We start from the raw sequence: 20,628 nt of genomic DNA on the forward strand, positions 1-20,628 counted from the left end.
GTGAAAGGTAGTCCGCCGTGCGTTCGTTAAGGACGCAGCTATAAGAGAGCGAGAAATAGATATTATGACCGCACCAAGGACGCGGTCCGGTGCGACCGTCTGTCAAGTTTAGGCTCAACTAGGCAGAAAATTTAGTAACATAATAACACGTGTGAAGAGCCCTTTAATATCTGTACCGCCAATGTTTTTTTTTATGCTGGCAACACCTCTAGCAGTATCAATCATCATGGACGTCGTTTGTTGAGTTGCGGCGTTTAGTTATTAGAAAAATGTGTTTTTAAACTATAAATCTAAAGTTTTAGCCTATTGTGGTGATATAGAAAATGGTAACGCTTGCCGACGATTTAGATTCTTTGTCTTTGCAAGAGCTAATTTTCAAGGATGTCAAGTATTACCTCTCTGGCGATGTGTCCGACAGGGTTTGTTTTTGTGTATTTATTAATGGTTTCTTATGTGTTTATGTGACAAAGAATATATCTATTTAATGTTGTTTAATTACAGATCATGTTGCTTCTGCAATCCGGCGGAGCCGAGAATACAAAGTACTTCTCAGATTATGTTACTCATTTAATCTGTGGCCAAAATGCGGCGGACACAGACCTCGATGACGCTCAAGATATTTATCAGATCCCTGCTGTGACCGAGTACTGGGTGTTGGCTTGCGTCAGGTTGCGGAGACTAGCCAATCCCAAGCCCTACAGTCCTAACAGGAATAAAATATTTTCAAATGTGACTGCCTGTGTGGCCCAAGTGAGTCCCGGGGATTTGAAAACATTGTTTGCTATAATCACATACCATGGCGGAAAAGTGAAGCTCAATTTGGACCCCCAGTGTACACATTTGATCTGTGGTGCCGCATCTGGCAGAAAATACAGTGCGGCACTCAGTTTACCTAACAACCGGATTAAGATTGTGACACCAGACTGGGTGCTAGAGAGCTTGAGGGCTAGAATACAGGCGGTCACTGATATCTTCCACCCCAAGTTGCTGATAGTGCCACAGCCTCCGCCCAAGTTAATGGATCGAATAAGTGCCATTACAGGTTTTGACTTTGAAGAGGGTATAGCAAAGAATGAGGTGCCCACCCAAAACATGAGTGAAATTAAAGATGAGAGTACTCAAGCACTGCTGGATAAACTTGATAAACTTAAGCAGAGGATGCCCTGGAACCACCCACCGTCTTCAGTCAACACTTCCACTGTTCCAACGTCTGCGGTGACCTCTATGGGTTATTCAAATACCATGCAACCAGGGAACATCATGAGCAAGTCTATCCCGCAGGGTATTGTGACACAAAATCTGCAGATCCAAGGCAGTCAAACTAATACACAACTCATGCAGAAATTCATAGCGTCACAAGCTAATATGAATGTGGGCCAAATAGGCCTGCAGCAGCAAGTGTATGGACAGCAACAGCAACAACAACAGCAACAACAGCAACAACAACAGCAACAACAGCAACAGCAGCAATCACAGCCCCAGCAACAGCAGCCACATGGTCTCACTGCCATACAGATACAACAGCAAAAGTTGTTGCAACAGCGCCAACTAGCAGCGCAAATGCAAATGCTGCAACAGAAAACTAACCAACAAAATCAGCAAGGATTTTCTCAGTCCAATGTCTTAGTGTCACAGATGAACCAGATCCCGAGCCAGATGCAGCAGCATATCCAAACCAGCCAGCATCATATACAACAGAACCAGAACATAACACAATCCAATAGTAACATGACATCAGCTCAGCAACAGATTGAAAATATCAGTCAGATGTTGAGTCAGAGTGCCAATAATCTTCAGCAGCAGCAATTAAATCAACAAAACATGGCTATGAAACAAAGCTTGAGCCTGAGCCAGCAAACTGCTTCGCAAGCCGTTCAAAATATTGCTCAGCAGTTGGCTCAGTCCACTCAGAATCTGCAACAGAAGCTCAGCCAGAACATGAATCAAAGTCAAGTCCTTAACCAGCAACTCATGAGTGCTGGGCAGCAAATGTCTTCACAGAATCAAAACCTGATTCAACAACAAACTGTCCAGTCTTTAACAAACCAGCAGCAGAACTTGAATATGGGTGTAGTCAACCAGCAGGGAATGGTTTCGTCCTCTCAAGGCCAAGGCAGCCAAGTGCAGCTTAACCAACTTGTTGGGAACAGTGGTCAACAAACAGTATTAGGACAGCAAATACAGTCTGTACAGCAAAGTATTCAAAGTCAGCAGGGCGGCAATGTACAGGGTGCTTGGAGACAACAGAACATACAAATGGTGCAAAATGTTCAAGGCCAACATCAGATAATCAGGAGTCCACTGGTGCAACGGAATCCTCAAAACCCAGTCATTTTACAGCAACAGATTATGCAGACGCAACAGCAGGCTCTGATAAATAACCAACAACAGGCTCAGTCCAGCCCTCAGCACACGATACAGCAAAGTAACCAGCAGATTTTGCAACAAACTATTGGCTCACAAGGTCAGAGTATTGGCCAAACGCATCATCAAATATTAGTTCAAAAGCAGCAGTTAATGAATAGTTCAAACCAGCAGCAAATAGTTCAGGCCCCACAACAGGTGTTGATAAATCAGCATACTGGACAGCAGCAGATATTAGTGCATGGAAACCAGCAGGTGACCTTGCAGAGTGGGCAACAGATAGTGTCACAGAGCCAGATAGTTCATCAGGGGGGTCAGATAGTGAACCAAGGCGGACAGCAGATCATCACACAAGGCACGCAGCAAGTGCTATCACAGGGCGGCCAACATGTTATAACTCAGCAAGGACAGCAGCATCAAGTAGTGATTGCTCAGTCATCACAGCAGATTGTGACTCAGTCTGGACAGCAAATTATTGGTCAGACTGTAGGCCAGAACCAACAAATATTATCTCAAGTGCCGCAATCATCGCAGGGTAGTACACAGCTGACTAGTGGCGGTGGCATCCAGCAGATCATAACGCACAGTGGCGGGCAGCAGATTGTGTCGCCGGGCGGACAGCAGATAGTCCAAGGCGGGCAGAATGTAACATGGCAGCAGCAGCAGCAGTATTTGCAACAGCGACAGCAACTTGGGCAGCCTGCAACAGTTGTTGGGCCAAGGGTAAGAACTTTTTTATTTACTTCACAAAAACATGTAAAACTGTGATATATTTGATTTTTACATTATCAATTTATATTTGATATCCTTTAGCTGTAGCTTGCATAACTTTTATATTTTTTTATAATATATTTTCCATAGGAAATAGTCTTATAGTCTTTGGGATATAGGGCTCAAATAATGTACTTTCCCTAACTCATTCTGGGCAGACTGAAATAATACCTTCTTTCTGTTGTTGGGTATATGTACCTGTAGTTTTTGAACAAGGTTTCTGTGATCTGAGTGTACAGCATTGTAAAGACACAAAGCGAAGCAACATAGACCAGTAACTCTTAACTTGCTATTACAAGAATCGAAGTATGACACCTCATTTCGATTCTTTAATCTGATGCGGCTCCGATAAATGTGGTGACCCCTAAGCGAGCTGCCATATTGTATGTTTTAATTTGTTCAGGTATCATGGACAGCAGGCGGCGGCGGTCGCCAGCTCATCCACCTGGACGCACAGACACACGCGCAGCTGCAACAGATGGACCCCACGCAGCGCGCCATGTTCGTGGCGCAGCTGCAGAAGCGGCGCCAGCAGCTGTCTATGCAGCGCGCAGCACTACAGCACCAGCAGGTAACTGTTATCATCTGTTCTGTGGCTTGTCACAAATGTGCTATTCATATATACCTTGAAGTTAAAAAAAAAGTAAAATTGCACAATGGACGACCGTCTGGCCTAGTAAGGCTATTTATTTGTGTGATGAATATTTGTTCCTGAGTCATGGTTGTTGTCTATGTATATAAGTATGTAATGTATTTATCTATATGAGTATGTATATCGTAGCCTAGTACCCAAAGTACAAGCTATGCTGGGGGCTAGGTTGATCTGTGTAAGGTGTCTCCCAATATTTATTTAATGACATATGCCCGATTTGGGTCTCGGTACAGACGAAACTAAAATAATTATAATTGAAACAAACTAGGTAAGTAGGTATTTAATCTATAATCTGTGCCCGTAACGAAGTGCATGCCTATTGAACCAAACGCTTCGTTTGTCTTTTGTTTTATGCCCGCTTCGACACGTGATTGAACGTATTACATTAATAATAGCTTACTAAAGTGTTTTGTATGGGAAATGTCGCTCGAGAATATATCCCATAGTAAACTGAGAACGTTCTCGAGAATGGCACAACTCTAGTAGTAGCTTCATAGAAAAAGTGTGATAATCATCTGCTCACCAAATTCTTAAAAAAAAGCACAAAAGTCGACGAGTGAAAAAAGCATTAATACGATCCCATTCGTCGCTTTGATCATCCGCAAAGTGCTATTTTATTGATGTATCAAACATCGAGGCCACATTTCCTAGTGCTATACTATACACTAATTATTACAAATAATATCACTATAATTATAATGACTTTGTTACAGCAGCCGGGCGGAGTAGTAGCGGGGTCGCCTTCGGCTGGTGGCGCTCCGCAGAGCATCACTTTCATCCGAGGTCAGCTACCGCCGGGACAACAGCAGGTACCACTTGCCGCTTACTATATTGCTTTTACATAACATCTATGTATGGAAGTAGGCTTCGAAAGTTATCTCGAGCATTTATTACAACATTTACAACCGTCACTAAGCATAAATAAATAATTTCTTTATTAAGACAATACAGTCCACCTACTTATAAACAAAACAAGGTTAATTGTACTTACATAGACTAAAATTATACAGGTTTAACCCTTTACCGCATACGAAGCCTTTTATGACGGATATAATATTCGACTCTGTTGACCGCTATTAAAGTTATTAAATCAAATCATTTTCATTGTTTTTTATTCTATTACATGCAGTACGAGTTTAATTTAAATAATAAACATCCCCTGAATAGGGGTTTATTAGCGCGGACATCCAGTGTCTTTGCAAAAGACTGGCCTATCCAATCAAAAAAATTAATGAAAGAGCAAAAAGAAACCGTAGAGGGGCAGCTTTTCATTTTTGGACGCAAAACACGCAAAAAGGCTAATGCACCAGCAAATAGTAGTAATTGAAATTGAGACGGTGTGGCTCTGACAACAGATAACTAGGAGCCTCTAATGGATTGTTTGTGGTGCAGGTGCAGTGGCTGCAGCAGCAGGGCGCCCGCGCGACGGCCATGCCGGCCGCGTCGCCCGCGCAACCTCCACAGTCCCCTGGTAAGTTGTGTTAATAAAGTAACAGTTAGTCGTGTGAAGAGGAACAGTTTATTTTAGAAAAAATACACTAGCTGCAATTGATATAAACTGCACGAAACACACTTGACGGACCGATCAACGTCACTGAGCAGAGAACTAAACTACCGTGACGTTTTAATGTTGAAGGACGGGGTTTTGCATCCGACCGTAAGTCGAAGATGTTAGCGAGACCCGAGGCGCCTTGGGTATATTTTAAAATACACCTTTGTACCTTACAATTAATTATGCAATTAGGTGAAATATTGTGTGCTCAAATTTTGATTGTATTTTATAATTGTCGCAGTCGTGCACATAGACAATTAAAATAACGTGCTTGTTATGTTTCGTTAAACTTCGACGCAAAGATTTGACCAAAGTCAGCATCGTATATCATTATTTAGAAATGGTATTATATGGTGTGTACCAATGAATTCAAGGGTTAACCCACATTCCAATTCCAAATTTTCCATATGTTAATATGTGAATCTGACAATATTTAAGAGTAAGGCAAGCTGCCAATTCGGCCAATTGCACATTCCCATACAAACGTAGTTCCGCTCTCATTTTAAAACTACATGTTGGATTGTAATAAAACTTTGCACATACAATGACATGAAGTATATCTAGGTCTGAAATTAGTTTATATATAGCTCCAGTTTATAAAACAAACGAAATAGAGCAAAAAAAAAGCTTTGTATGAAAGACATAAATTCGCTGTATTTTTTTTACTATGGTATCTGAAGCTACATAAAGTAATTACAGACATAGATATACCTTATCCTATTGTAAGTACAACGTTTCAGAGCAATCTAGCTAGTCGTTTTAAAATGGGAGCGGAACTACGTTTGTATGGAGAACCGAGCTTGCCGGAGACCCTTAATATTGGTGTTAAAATCTTTTTTCTGTCTGTGTCCATCATTTTGTACATTATCTTGTGGAGTTTGTCTCCTAGGGCATTTCTAAAATGAATTCAGAAATCACAGTAAACATACGAATAATCCGTATTGGCAAACCGCTCATACATAGTGATGTGTGACGCGGTGCCCGCATTATAATTTCAATTTCGTTATCTAGCGCTAACCTAAGCCTACAACTTAGTCAATTTTCTTCTCTCGCCCGGTACATGTGCTTTTTGTGATAAGTGAAAAGAGTATTGACATTTAGACAATTATTTTATAATGTCGGAAGACATATGTGATCTCGAAGGTTGTTATTTATTAAGAATCACATATTTAACAGTAAGGGAAAAGGCTGTAGCTGGATTAGAGAACAACATCTGCCCTTGAGCTGTTTTGACTTGTTTTTTAGGGTTCCGTAACCAAAGGGTAAAAACCGGCCAAGTGCGAGTCGGGCTCGCGCACCAAGGGTTCCGTACCATCACGCAAAGAACGGCAAAAAAACACGTTTGTAGTATGGGAGCCCCAGTTAAATATTTATTTTATTCTGTTTTTAGTATTTGTTGTTATAGCGGCAACAGAAATACATCATATGTGAAAATTTCAACTGTCTAGCTATCACGGTTCATGAGATACAGCCTGATGACAGACGGACAGACAGCAGAGTCTTAGTAATAGAGTCCCGTTTTTACCCTTTGGGTACGGAACCCTAAAAACGGGACCCTATTACTAAGACTCCACTGTCCGTAAATAAATAAAGCAAAGAGTCTGCATTAGAGTGGTCGCACCCATTTGAATTTTTTTTTCGTGGTTTCAACATGTTTACCATCTGCTGCGCGGTTTGAACGTCTTTCCGTGACTCGCAAGAAAGGCATATGGCAATATATGAAACAGAAACTTTATTCCCGGTTTTTTCGCACGCTCTTTTACTGCTGCTCTCCCTTCTCGCCTACGATTTCGCTATTGCTCTCTAGGGGTAGGACAGACAAGACCGCGTGGATAGTGGGGTGCTCTGATTCGGTTTTGGGTCACCTTGAGATTTTGGTAGCCTTGACATTTTTGTGACCTACATTGTGTTGAATGTCAACAGTGGGGGCTGGCGGCGTGGCGAGTCCTGCAGGCGGAGGGGTAGAGCTCCAACAGCTGCAGATACAGAGGGCGCAGTACCAGAGGCTGCAGCAACTTCAGGCGCAGAGGGAGCACCACCACCACCTGCCGCACAAGCAGGTAGGTGGAAAGATGTGCACAGTGTCTACTTAGCCGGGGAACATTGCCGAGCATCCACATTTATTGTGAGCAGACGATTATCAACGCAATAGCACAGGGCGGACACGCTATACATCAAAAATCGTGAACGGCACGTCTGTACACGCGTCGTGCGTCATTGTGTGAGTAAGTTGCTTAAAAATAGTACTGAGCGGCCGGCAAACGGCCGTCAATCTGCTGTCGCGGGGCGAGGTAATTCGAATCGGGGCGGGGCGGTGCGTGGCCGTTCTGTATGATAATATAATACTTTTACTTTTTCTGTGGCAGTAGTTGCAATTATTAAAGTTGTAGCTTCTACGTCTAAGAAAGAATTGGCGCTTCATTATGAATGTATATGTGGCTTTCCATCAGAGAAGGGTCCTTATGCTTCATGTGCAATAAGGACCATTCCATCACAATTTTTGTTGGAATTTCAGATAAACTGGCCCTTATTGCACTTAAATCATCACCCTTCTGTAATGGAAAGCCACATATGACATGATATTCATTATGAATCAAAACAATGTTTTTTCTATGGGAGGACAACCGTACGCGCCTACATTTTTTAAATTTGCCGCCTTTTTCTACTGACGGAAATGGCTCGTCAAACTATAAAACACTACTATAGTTGGTCAAACCAATTTGTCAGTAAATGAGAACAAAACAAACTATACTTATCCTTTTCTTTTGGGTGCTAGTACTAGTTTAAGACAAAGATAGTATGATTCTCTCTGTCTATGTTTGAAATGAGACAGTCCTTTGACAAACTATATATGTGACTGTTTGTTTCCTCAATAAATTAATAATAGTTATTTACGATACAAGTGCGGAAAAGAGGAAATTCGAAACGAGTGGCAATAAATTAAAACACGACCGCAAGGAGTGTTTTGAATCGACTCGAGTTACGAATTACCTATTCGCACGTGTATCGTATAACATTTTACAGTACATATGGCCCTTTAAACTTTTGACATATGCACGAAAAGTGCTCTTTTACGCACTAGTGCGAGAAAGTAGCACCATATGTACTGTGAAATATATTTTACAGTACATATGGTGCTACTTTCTCGCACTAGTGCGGAAAGTGCACTTTTTGTGCATATGTCGAAAGTTTAAAGGGCCATATGAACTGTAAAACGTTGTTCGATACACGTGCGAATAGGTAATTCGCAACTCGTGTCGATTTAAAACACTCCCTGCGGTCGTGTTTTAATTTATCGCCACTCGTTTCGAATTTCCTCTTTTCCGCACTTGTATCGAAAATAACTATTGTTTCGTATATGTATATTAAACAGTGTGTGTTGTCAGGTTGGCGGCGTTTCGCCGCACGTGGCGAGTCTGGGCGAGCACGCAGACGCCGCTCTGCTGAGCCCGGCCACCACCGACCCGCAGAGTGAGTTCAATCGTGATTCGTGATACATCTATATCCCATATATTTCTCACTACATCCACCTGGAGCATTCCATCGTTACGTAACGGACATTCGGACCCATGTTTTCGACTTTCCAAGCCTGGTTCTTTTTTGGCTTGCCTTTTTATAGTGTAATTATTGGTATCATCTTAAAGCTGCTTGTTTTCTTAATAAACTGTTTAATTTACTTTTACTATAATACACAAGTCGACAAAGTAATTCGGAATTAAAACAAATATTTCGTAAGAGACTCGCATGCAAAATACGTCAATACTTTGTCCTACACGTAGACATTGCATAAATAAAGAATTTTGTCAAAAAAAACTAGATGAAAAACTTACCGTTTTCATGGAATGCTCCACCTTGACTTTTTTCTGTTTGGCCCTATAGTTGACTGGTAGAGAATGCCATGAGGCATTAAGCCCGCGTTTAGTTTTTTTTATGTGAAATAAAGTTTAAAAATAAATAAATAAATAACTAACATTAAACTAAAAACACGTAAGTAAAACCAAAAATTTGTTTAACACCACTAATCGCATGTGACTGCATCTGTCAGTCTTGCTACACATCTGCCGTTTTGCCTGCATATCGTGTAAATAATTTTAAACGATCTAAAATTTTCTAACATTTACTATAGAAACCTAGTCTTACAGATGTAATCAATAATCCTTTACCATCGTGTTTTCACGGAAACGCACGAACGTGTTATGCTGTTTCAGTCAAGCCGCGTTCACATTTGTCTGTCGTGTTGTGTTGTGATGCATCAGAACGGTATCGGTTTCATACATTTAATATGGTTGCGTTCACATTTCTCTGATGCCTTGTGTTGTGACGGCTTGTGTTGTGTCGCATCACAAGCGATCCCGGTCCGCGTCAGGACGGGTGAGGTGCGGGGGGCGGTGCAGCGACACGACACAGCGCATCGGACTAGTGTGCACGCGCCAGTGTTGTGTTGTGACGCGTCAGAGTCGCATCAAGTATGGACGAGGAGCTGCTGAATACGTACGACAATTTAGAAGCGTTGCCAGCGCCAATAATTACATATCTTCTTCAAAATCTGAATCTGAATCGGATGATTCTTGAAAAAACATTGCGAATGTGTTAACTCTCCGAGAGCCAAGACGGAACTGATAAAAAAATACGTCATAATGCGTCAGAACACGTCAGATAGATGTGAACAGTTTGCCATCACGATAGAGAGCATCACAACACAACACGACAGACAAATGTGAACCCGGCTTCAGTCTCTTCAAAGTACCAAGGTTGACTGAAGTAACACTACAAATACGAACGTTTCCGAGAAAATACGATGGCAAAGGATTGTTCACTACATCTGTACTTATTTCTCTATGCCTTTACTTTGAATTTGGTTGCAAGTATTACCAATTGTACAGGTGCAAACAACGCGCTGCTAGTGAACCCGAAGACCAAGACCGCGCTAGCCAACATGCTGTCCATCCGGTTACAGGGCGCCGCGCCGCCGCCCGACCATGAGCCTTCTGCCGCAGGGACACTTAGGTAATTCAATCAATTATATTATATAACTATATATAGGTTATACTCATATATCTCATCTTCTAAGTCGGTCCCTCGCTGCTGAGGATCGTGACTCCGTTTGCTCATTTTCCCTACGGCAGCTCTCCACTTCTCCCTGTCGGTTGCTTTGTTGCTTAGAGTGATGTCTATCTGGTCGGATATTTGGTCACACCATCTCGTTGGACTTGGTCCTCTAGGCCGTCTGCCGTCCACCTTTCCCATCACCACCAGTCTCTCCAAGTTGTCTGGGTCTCTGCGAGGACTCGTACATGAGGAGCTCAAAAAACTTTTCCATATTTATTTCATTATCTACGAATAAATCCGTTTTTGGAACCCTAAATATCCGCTGTCTGTCTGTCACCAGGCTGTATCTCATGAACCGTGATACGTGAAGTGTCTAATTGAAATTTTCACAGATGATGTATTTCTGTTGACGCTATAACAACAAATACTACAAATAAGTTTACATAAACCTTCTGTTAATTTGGCAGTATCCTCAATAAATTCGTATATTAAATGTGTATTCGTATTTATAATAAATTACCTGCAATTTTAAAAATAATAATTTGAATATATTTATATCACAAGTCCATGCTTGGCTAATACACAGATGTTTTTATAGTATTAATGAATTTTTAAATAATTATTTAAGTAATGGGATTTGATTGTGTTTGACTTCGATTTTATTATATTTTGTTATTGCATGATTTGTATTAGGTAAGAGTTTATAGATTATGATTTATGATTGTACTAGCGACCCGCCCCGGCTTCGCACGGGTGCAATGCTGATGTATTATACATATAAACCTTCCTCTTGAATCGATCTATTTAAAAAAACCGCATCAAAATCCGTTGCGTAGTTTTAAAGGACTATGCACTATGCATACATAGGGACAGACAGACAGCGGAAGCGTCTTTGTTTTATACTATGTAGCGATGAATGCTTGACATCATTCGTTGTAAGAGTACCTACATAGGAAATGTTTGTTTGTACACCTGTAAAGGTAGAGTCTTGGTGAGTCTATGTAAAATTGTTACAATAGTAATTACTGGCAATGTAACCCATTTCTCACAAACAATAAAGATTATGATTAATTTTCGCATACCATTCATCGTTGTTATACTTATACTCGTTAAACATAAGCTTGTCTCTTTCGGTGTGTGGAGGCTCGTTAGCATGTGTACATGTCTCGCTTGCCTAGGCGCGACTAAAGGCAATTTGTACAAGGTAAGCGCTTCAATTTTGGAACGACATAACCTATCTGGAGTTATAATATCTTCTAATTCCAATGAAAGATTTTTTAAATTATGTTAATTAAACTAAACTGTAACTCGTCAAGTCGTCACTTTCAAATTCATATTATCGAGTTGTTTTCGAATGAACGGATTCAAATATGGAACCGTAACGGGTCGGCGTCGGCGCAGGTGGGTCATGAATAAGTGAAAATCTCGCTCCTTCCACGAACGATGAACGTGATTTCATCTTTGAAATTGGAAAATGTATCATGTTTTCTAAGGAACGGTGCTATAAGTAGTACCGTTATTTTTTGGTGATGGAAATCGTGTCATCGTGGGTCGGCATGTAGTAAAGTAGTTATATGGACATAAATTTGTTAGCAATAGGTTGGGACTATATTATTTGTCGATTTAATTCGGTTGTGATAAATAATTAAACAGGTACATACATCAAATTAAATTAACAAATTAAACGAATGCACAGAAAAATCAAAATAAAGTGTAGTTTTTACAATAGTTTATTCTAAGCCGGAACAATTAATTGAATGCTTTTCATTTACCCGCTAACTACCATGTTTTAGGTCGAAATAGGTGTTATTCTGTGCTCTATTTAGTGTCAGTCAAAACCACTCAAAAATCATTATTTTCTGTGTCTGTAATTCTCGTTAATTAAACGATTGGTTGTATAAACCCTAAAGTCACAAACCTCTTAAATCTATTCGAAAAAGCTAGAGTTGACTTAGCTGACCGACGATAGGTGAACTCTTTTAATGGAGTTGGGATGTTTGCGTTTTTTGCTGACCAATTGCAATGAATTTGTTTGTGTTCAGGTTGATGACGGCGGCGCACGCGGCGGGCGGGCCGGCGCGCGCGCCTGCGCGCCTGCTGCTGGGGCCCGCGCACCATCCCATACAGGTTTGTATTGCAAATGTATTTTTTTTTTTTTTCTAAAAGAATAAAGCTATTTCAAACTGCTAGCCTACTCTTTTGTATAATATAAACTCGTTTTGATTTTTGGACCTCAACTAATACCGGATGTGGCCTAATAACACGAGCAAAAAATTAACCTGTAGGCTGTTCAGTGATTTTTTAATTAATGCTCGTGTTACAGGCCACCATCCATCAAATCAAGTCATCAAATCATTTTAACTTGTAATTTGAACATTTTGAACCAGGGCACAGGAGCAGTGGGCGCGACGGGGACGGGCGTGGTGGGCGGGGTGGGGGTGGGCGTGGGGGCGGGTGCGGCGGTGGGGGTGGGGGTGGGGGGCGGCAACAAGGTGTACGCGGGCGCGCCCCGCGCCGCCCCGCCGCGCGCGCAGTTCTACGGACACAACCCCAACCTCAAGCTGCCGCCTGACCTCTTCCTGCTCGGCTGCGTCTTTCATATCGTAAGTCACTTTATAAACTCAACTCGTCGTATATCACTTTGAAAACTGGAGATCGGCTTGCTGTCCCTTATAAAGGATTTATAATACGGTTATGTCTATTATAGTTTGCGCGCGTAGTTCTAGACCACAGCCCCCCAATCTCGAACTCCAGATATCGTGGGTTCAGTATCACACATGTTTTATATAATATACGTGAAATTCCGCTACAAAAAATAACTGCTCAGAGTGCCGAGTCGGTGCAAACTTAACTTGCTTGGATTTTATCAATTGTTTTTTTCTCATATAAAATTGACTAATTCTGATTTTGTTATTCGGCCTCTTCTCGAGCAGGTGGAGTATCAGCAGTCTTGGGGAGCGGAGCGCGTAGCTCGCTGGGTGGAGTGCATCCAGCGCCGCGGCGGCGAGGTGGAGGCGGGCTACTGCGCACGCGTCACGCACGTGCTGTGCGAGACGCAGCGACACGGCGTCGTCATGCAGGTACATGACAACTCGCCAGCGTCACCTTCCGCCGATATTACTTATCCTTGTGTTTGTTATTCGAAGGAAACGTTCTTGATTGGATCTTTGGTTTGTAATTGTACTGACGGGAAATTGGCAAAGCGGTTTTTACTGATCCTCTTGCCTATGTATAATTAGGATCATGACCGAATTTTCTGTAATCTTTTTGCATTATTGTCGAGAAAGATTTTTTTGCTCTAGTCGGCGATACGAGTGTTAACTTGCGTTAACAACGCCATATATAGGTGGCGCTGTAATCAATAATATAATTTAGAATAAGAGAATATAGAATGTACTCGTCCACTTAATTTCCTAATATACGCCATAAGAGGCGCACGCTGGTTTTACTCCTCAAGATCCTTCGTCCCCCGCCCACGTGCCATCATTTTTGGTGACCACGACGTTAATGTTTCTGTTTTATTAACTTTTTACACCACATTCCTAGCTCACCTTGAATAAGATCTACAAATTCACCCTTTCGAGTCTACAGTAACAGTGTAGACTAACATCGTATTCCACAATAATGATGGTTTGTTACTTGTTACAGGCGCTCCGAGACGCAAAGCGCTGCGTAACCGCCTACTGGCTGTCGGACGCCATGCTGCGCCGCGGCGTCGCGCCGCCGTGGCAAGCCTTGCACCTGCCCGCCATGTACGCGGCCAGAGATAGGCCGGCCAAACACCACAGGGCCGCGCTGTCCGGCTGGAGGGCCGAGGAGCGGGACAGGGTCGCGTGTGCCGTCGAGCAGATAGGGGCCAAGGTGAGTGTGTCCCGCCCCACAGCTACACCCGCCATGTAGGCCGCTGCTACCGGCCGCTGACCCGCTGCGCGCTGGCGAGGCGCGGGACCGTGACGTGCGCCGTTGAACATATAGGAACTAAAGTGATGTTATCTGTGGCTAGCTTTACATCTACCCGCCATGTACGCTCATTCGCATATGAAGTATTGTCGAGTTCTTCAGCCTAATCGCCACCACACACCAAAGTCGTGTTATGTAATTATTGGCTTCGCGAATCGCTAATACATTATAAAACTAAGTCGTGTCATAATCGTAGGAACAGCCGTTACGCCCTCTAATGCTTCACTAAAATATTATTTTAATTTCTGTTCACAGTTGACACCGTACATGACGCGAGATAACACTGTATTGATCTGCAAGCGCGCGGATGGCACCAAGTACCGGCGGGCACGCGAGTGGGGCATCCCCTGTGTTACCCCCGCCTGGCTCACCGACCTGCTGCTCGGCAACATGAGCGCACTGGCACAGGTACACACACACACACACACACACACATACTCGAGCGGCGCGGACGAAATATTGCGTTTTAAATAACAGTGTTTCAAATTTAAATTTTAAAGTTGCCTGGCAAGCTTAAGATCACAGGGGCTCCAGGAGTTAATATCCTAAATTTAACGACTTTGATCATATACATTAAAAATGTAACTTTTTGGGTTGTCATATCTTAATCTTACTCATATCGTTGTTTGTAGTATGTATGTATGTAAACACTTTATTGCACATAAGACAGGTTAAGATATATAATTAAACATAAAGTATACAAGGCGAACTTATCCCTGTAAGGGATCTCTTCCAGTCAACCTTTGAGCAACTGAGAGTAGTAGTTGTAAGCTTTGTTGATTAATTCTATGCAACATAAATAATGCAGTAAAATATTGTGTGTTGTGTGACTATTTAGATAATGGGTGTTACCGAGTCGTGAACTTGTTTGCATGAATATGATTCATGTTTTTATTTCCTCGTTTTTCTGACATAGGTATATAATTTCTCTTTCAGATCGAGAACACCAAATATCAACAATTCAATCTAGCCAGTCCATTCCGAATGGACTACAGTTTAGTTTCGCACTTAATGAGTAAGTGAATTATCTGATTATTGCATAGTATGTGTTACTAATAGTCTTATTATAATTATTTTATTAAAAGTAAACCATTAACCCATTTATTACATAAAGTACTGTTAATTGTCCTTAAACGATTACACAATGTGGTTTTGTTGAAAGGCGGCTGGTCCAGACCGAATTACAAAAAAAAATACAAGAATTGGACACAATTCCAGGGATTGCAAGAAAAAGCTGGCGTCCTTTGGTAAATACTTGGACCGGCCAACCCCATTCTAGGTCGTTTGCTACATCAAACAATGTCGGTTACCTATTTAAGCAACTTGACAGCCGATGTCGATGTCGCGCTGTACTGCTCCGTTAATGTTTGACAATTTAGTGACCACAAAACATACACTGTATCAGCCGCATTAGATGACGCTTTATTTATTCCCGCTGTCCAATGAGGGCTACCATTTTTGTGCTCACCAGTTGACGCCACTGTAGATGTAGGTCCAGAAAAACAGATCTCAAAATTCTTCTATGCTTTTTTTTATAAAATCAATACGTTCTAATATACACAAAGGTATTTTAACGTCCAAATGTGCAATTTTTTCAACCTGTTCAATTTTGCATATATTTTAGTTGGCACTTTGTTTTAAACCACTAACGTTTATTAAGCTATATCTATTGTTTACCATGATTAATCAAGGATGGACAAAGATTTACCACAATTATGAATACGGAGTGAAAACTCCCGATAAAAAAGTTTGAAACCCCCAAAACTTCTATGCATTTGTCATTTTGAAATACCTCCCATCTACACTAGCGCCCCTAGCGGCGAAATTTAACGCGGTAGCCCTCATTCGAGCACGATTTTTTTCTCAGACTACACTTCTACAATCGGTCATACTCACAACTCACACAACAATGTCCCCCAGACGCGTGGAAGATGCCTATCAACATAACCCCCGAGTCGCACGAGCGCGCCAAGCGCGCGGCCCTGTCCCTCCCGCGGCGCGCCAAGCGCCCCCGCCTCGCCTCGCCCCCGCCCCCGCGCGCCCCCGCCGTGCCCCCGCCCCTCCACCTCGCGCCGAGAGTGCTGTTCTCCGCCATGCCCGCCGCCGACCAGAACAAGTACGCCGCCATCGTCAGGTATGTAACGAGTGTTATATTCTCAATATTAGTTGCGCGAGAAAAGCCTTTTATGATGAAAAAGTCCAGTAACTCAGGAACTTTATTTGTATCAGTAGGCCAATATGTAGGTTCTCCGGTTGATAAGGTCATCAGTTTCAGATTGAAAATGCATTTTTTCAATTCACGACCCCGGGTTGTTACCATACGGGAGCCCCAATGTGTATGCTTACTGTTCCAGTCGCCTCCGCTGATGAACCTTTTGCCTAGTCATAAAATAGTTTTTAAACAATTCTTCCTTAATAGAAAATCTGGGAGGGCAATACACAGCACTTATATTTACTTCTTCAATTGTTTCCTGCACAGTTATAGTGGTACTTTGAAGATAGTATTCTTTATAGTCACTATGTACCTTTCAAATTTGAGAACCAATCCATCTTAAAACGCGAATTTACTTAATTCCGCAGCTTTAAGAATTATTTGATCCTGAGACTAATAAAATTAAAGCGTGTAAAATGTTAAATGAATTACACGATGTAATCTGTAAATTCTTTATAGAGAAACAACCTTCATTTACGACCCTCCGAATCGTACTTTTCGTTAATTCTGTTTCTCTATTAACTTTCAAGATGAGAAATCTCATAACTTTCACTTGGTTGATTTTTAACCACATTGTCATAGTTCTTATCATAACAAGACAATAAGGCCATTACTTTTATTTCAGTGAGTGCAGTGACACTAAAATATCGGATGAAAAAGAAGATACTGTGACCGTATAGTTATAAGTAAAGTTGTATTTCTTTCACTCAGTAGCCACTAGCGGTAACGGGTTTGAACTGGGGAAAGTAGTCCTGAGTAGCGAGATGTATATTTGTTGTAATTTGTGCCGTTTATACCTACACATTGAGTTATTATTACTTCATATAGAGACGCCATATCAAACAATGATAGTGTCGCAATCGCAACCTGTAGACGACGAGCAGGCGTGAACCAAGACTTTCAAGGCGCTTACGACGTTTTGGTCGCGGTGAGATTCACGCCCCGCTACCATAGTTGATGTCGCCTGGCAACAACTCATGCACCAAACAAAATACTGGTTCTATATGTAGCAATAATAGTTTAATGTTTATACATATGTCATTTTATTCGTACTAATTGTGTCGTCTGTAGATTAAAAACGGGTCATGGATCATAGATGATAAGGGCGTCACGGTAAATTCGTCTGCAGGAAATTCCATACCATTGTCCACACGGTTAACTTACAATTGGCAAGCCTTACGGCAAAGATATAAAATCCACCAATCCCGAGCTTATTCTTCCAACCGTCGACTACAATGCGCTATTTGCTAATTAATTTATATAACTACTTCATCGGTCGAGTCAGCTATCTCGCAGACGAATTTGGTCGCACTGGCCTTACTCTCTTATAGAACTCGAGTTGCAATCTTTACATTTGAATAGATTTCAAAGTATAACCCGTAAACGTAGCTGTTGGTATTCTATTAAGTTTTTGGAGCTGATCTGTTTGTAACCCGAGTTCGTAGGCATTAACTGTTTTATTAAGAGATTTCTAACGATGATATTATTTTGTAGGTTACTCGGAGGCCTCGTGGTGTCGACAGCCGCGGAAGCCACACACTTAGTGATGGACAAGCTGGTGCGCACCAGCAAGCTGGTGAGCTGCCTCATCACCGTCAAGCACCTGCTGTCCACCGAGTGGGTGCTCGAGAGCCAGCGCCACAACAAGTTCGCCGACGAGGCGCAGCACGGCCTCAGAGACGAAGCCTTCAACAAAATGTTCAAATGCGACATCTCAGAGGTGCTACTATGCGGCGAACAGAGGAGAAAACTCTTCGAAGGCGTTACATTCTTCATGACACCTTGCGTGAAACCTTCGCGATCATCGCTCACGGAAATAATAGAACTCTGCGGCGGAAAAGTCGAGAAGAATCGACGCTCCTACGTCTCGATACAAGAAATGCACAGCATACGACCTTACAGCTACTTAGTGCTCACGGTGCCGAATGATTTGCACCTAGTGTATTACCTGCTGCAGTCGGAGAAGACTCTCAACGTTGTGTGCAGTACGGAGGTGGTACTGTCTGCCATTATGAGGCAAAAACTGGATATAGAAGAATTCCTTGTCAAAATAGACTAATTTATATTTATATTATTACATTCTTTAGTCATTATTATCATAATCATATCAGAAGCGCTGGTGGCCTAGCGTTAAGAGCGTGCGACTTTCAATCTGGAGGTCGCGGGTTCAAACCCCAGCTCGTACCAATGAGTTTTTCGGAAGTTATGTACGAAATATCATTTGATATTTACCAGTCGCTTTTCGGTGAAGGAAAACATCGTGAGGAAACCGGACTGATCCTAACAAGGCTTAGTTCCCCCTCTGGGTTGGAAGGTCAGATGGCAGTCGCTTTCGTAAAAACTAGTGCCTACGTCAATTCTTAGGATTAGTTGTCAAGCGGACCCCAGGCTCCCAGGAGCCGTGGTAAAATGCCGGGATAACGCGAGGAAGAAGAAGGAGTGATTATTATCATCCAACTTACCCAATGGATAGGTTGGATTATTAGTATTAAGTTGACATAACGAGGAATTAAGAAATGATTTCGTGTATGTCACCATACATTATGCTCGTATGTATTCGCAACTTTTGTAAATGATTTAAGTTTCTTGACTTTTGAAAGATGTTTAGTTTATTTTTGAATCTCTAATTAGTTTTGAGAGTCCCTTACAAGTTTTCCTGTTTATCTTGTTTCATGAGATGCGAATATTTTATTACTGTTATGTGATGCCTTAGTATTAGTAAGAAAAGGATGGACTGTCCATATTTAGCGGTTTATACACTACAGTGTTGGGCAAAAAGTAATTGAATTACTAATTATCAATTGCAATTAATAATTGAAATTATTGATTTCAAATACATGTAAAAAGTAATTGCGCCTTCAAATTACAAATGCAATTGTAAAATGTAATTGTGAATTACATTTCTAAATTGAAATTTGAAATGAATTACTTTACTCAATTTCAAATTACTTTTGTTAAATACAAGTTTTCGATCATCTTTATTTCTAAAATCATATTAAAATTATAAATGACCTTTAAATTTGACTAACCTTACAATGTTTGACTTTTTATATTTAATAAAATGTTAATGAGTATTTTTGCAAGAACGTACAAGGGGAAATAATAAATAAAATGCTGTTTTATGTATGGAAAATCGAAAGATTCAAATATTAGATTTTTATACCATCGGGTTTTAGTTAATGTATAAAAAAATTACATGAGTGTAATACATAATTATTATTGAAATATTTTTTTCGCCTGTTTGTTGTTGTAGTCTTCTAGCAACATAACGTAATTGAGTAATTTATTTACCAGTTGTTGTAATTGTAATTACAAATAACATAGCAAATTGAATTGCATGTAATTGAATTACATGCAATTCAATTAGTAAATAAATGATTAATTGCGCCCAACACTGATAAGGGCCTTCCACACTCGTGCGCGAATCGCAGCGCGAAGCCGCGAATACGAGTGTGGAGTCTAGTTCGCTAATCAGCGAAATCGACTCCACACTCGCGTTCGCGGCTTCGCGCCGCGTAGTCTAGAGCGAGCTATACACAACAAATCTGTTGGCCTGGACCAATTTGTACATAGTAAAGAAGATTGATTATATAAAGATTTTTCTAAACAGTTGTTTTATTTTAAATCTTGGAGGATATAACCAAATGGATACGCCTTGTCTGTAATTTTCTGTACAAAATTGCCAATTTTTGCGGGGGAGCGGAACGTCAAATGTATACGTAACGTAAAAATAGCCATGTCAGATAAACGTCAGTCCATAGAATGTGTATGACCCACGGATTTAGATTTTCATGGTATGACCATTGGTCATAGAGTTTCGACAGAGGGGAACGCATGTTAATGGCTATGGCTACTTCGTTTGAAGTTTTAAATACATCTCGCCGTGTCAAGAAATCAAGGTGCGTAGCCAACGTGCAATCGTTAACGCTCCGTAGCGAACGAAACGCAACTGAACTGTCACTGACGCACGTGGAAGAGTGATAGAGAGATGTCTACGATACGCTACGGAGCGTTAACGATTGGCATGAAGTTATACCCTAAACAGGAGCGAGCTGTCACTTTTTTTGC

At 41.4% G+C, this 20,628-nt stretch overlaps 1 protein-coding gene across 1 annotated transcript; it reads left to right on the forward strand.

The window, feature by feature from the left end:
• The first annotated feature begins 219 nt into the window (after positions 1 to 219).
• On the forward strand, positions 220 to 20,167 carry LOC134750009 (PAX-interacting protein 1). The gene is made up of 16 exons (XM_063685065.1): positions 220 to 419; positions 502 to 3,087; positions 3,539 to 3,706; positions 4,501 to 4,596; positions 5,180 to 5,258; positions 7,263 to 7,399; positions 8,726 to 8,810; positions 10,223 to 10,346; positions 12,431 to 12,513; positions 12,876 to 12,991; positions 13,322 to 13,468; positions 14,037 to 14,249; positions 14,604 to 14,756; positions 15,285 to 15,363; positions 16,269 to 16,482; positions 18,055 to 20,167. Exons 1-16 carry the CDS (start codon positions 324 to 326, stop codon positions 18,617 to 18,619), a joined length of 4,941 nt encoding a protein of 1,646 aa, XP_063541135.1. The 5' UTR covers positions 220 to 323; the 3' UTR covers positions 18,620 to 20,167.
• Positions 20,168 to 20,628: the final 461 nt, after the last annotated feature.

The sequence above is a fragment of the Cydia strobilella genome, chromosome 19 (genome assembly GCF_947568885.1).
Source record: "Cydia strobilella chromosome 19, ilCydStro3.1, whole genome shotgun sequence".
Lineage (NCBI taxonomy): Eukaryota > Metazoa > Arthropoda > Insecta > Lepidoptera > Tortricidae > Cydia > Cydia strobilella.

Coding starts and splice junctions, on each gene's coding strand:
- LOC134750009 (XM_063685065.1), top strand. CDS start 324: ATGGTAACGCTTGCCGACGATTTAGATTCTTTGTCTTTGCAAGAGCTA. Junction 12,992..13,321: donor TCGGCTGCGTCTTTCATATC/GTAAGTCACTTT, acceptor CTTCTCGAGCAG/GTGGAGTATCAGCAGTCTTG. Junction 16,483..18,054: donor AAGTACGCCGCCATCGTCAG/GTATGTAACGAG, acceptor ATTATTTTGTAG/GTTACTCGGAGGCCTCGTGG.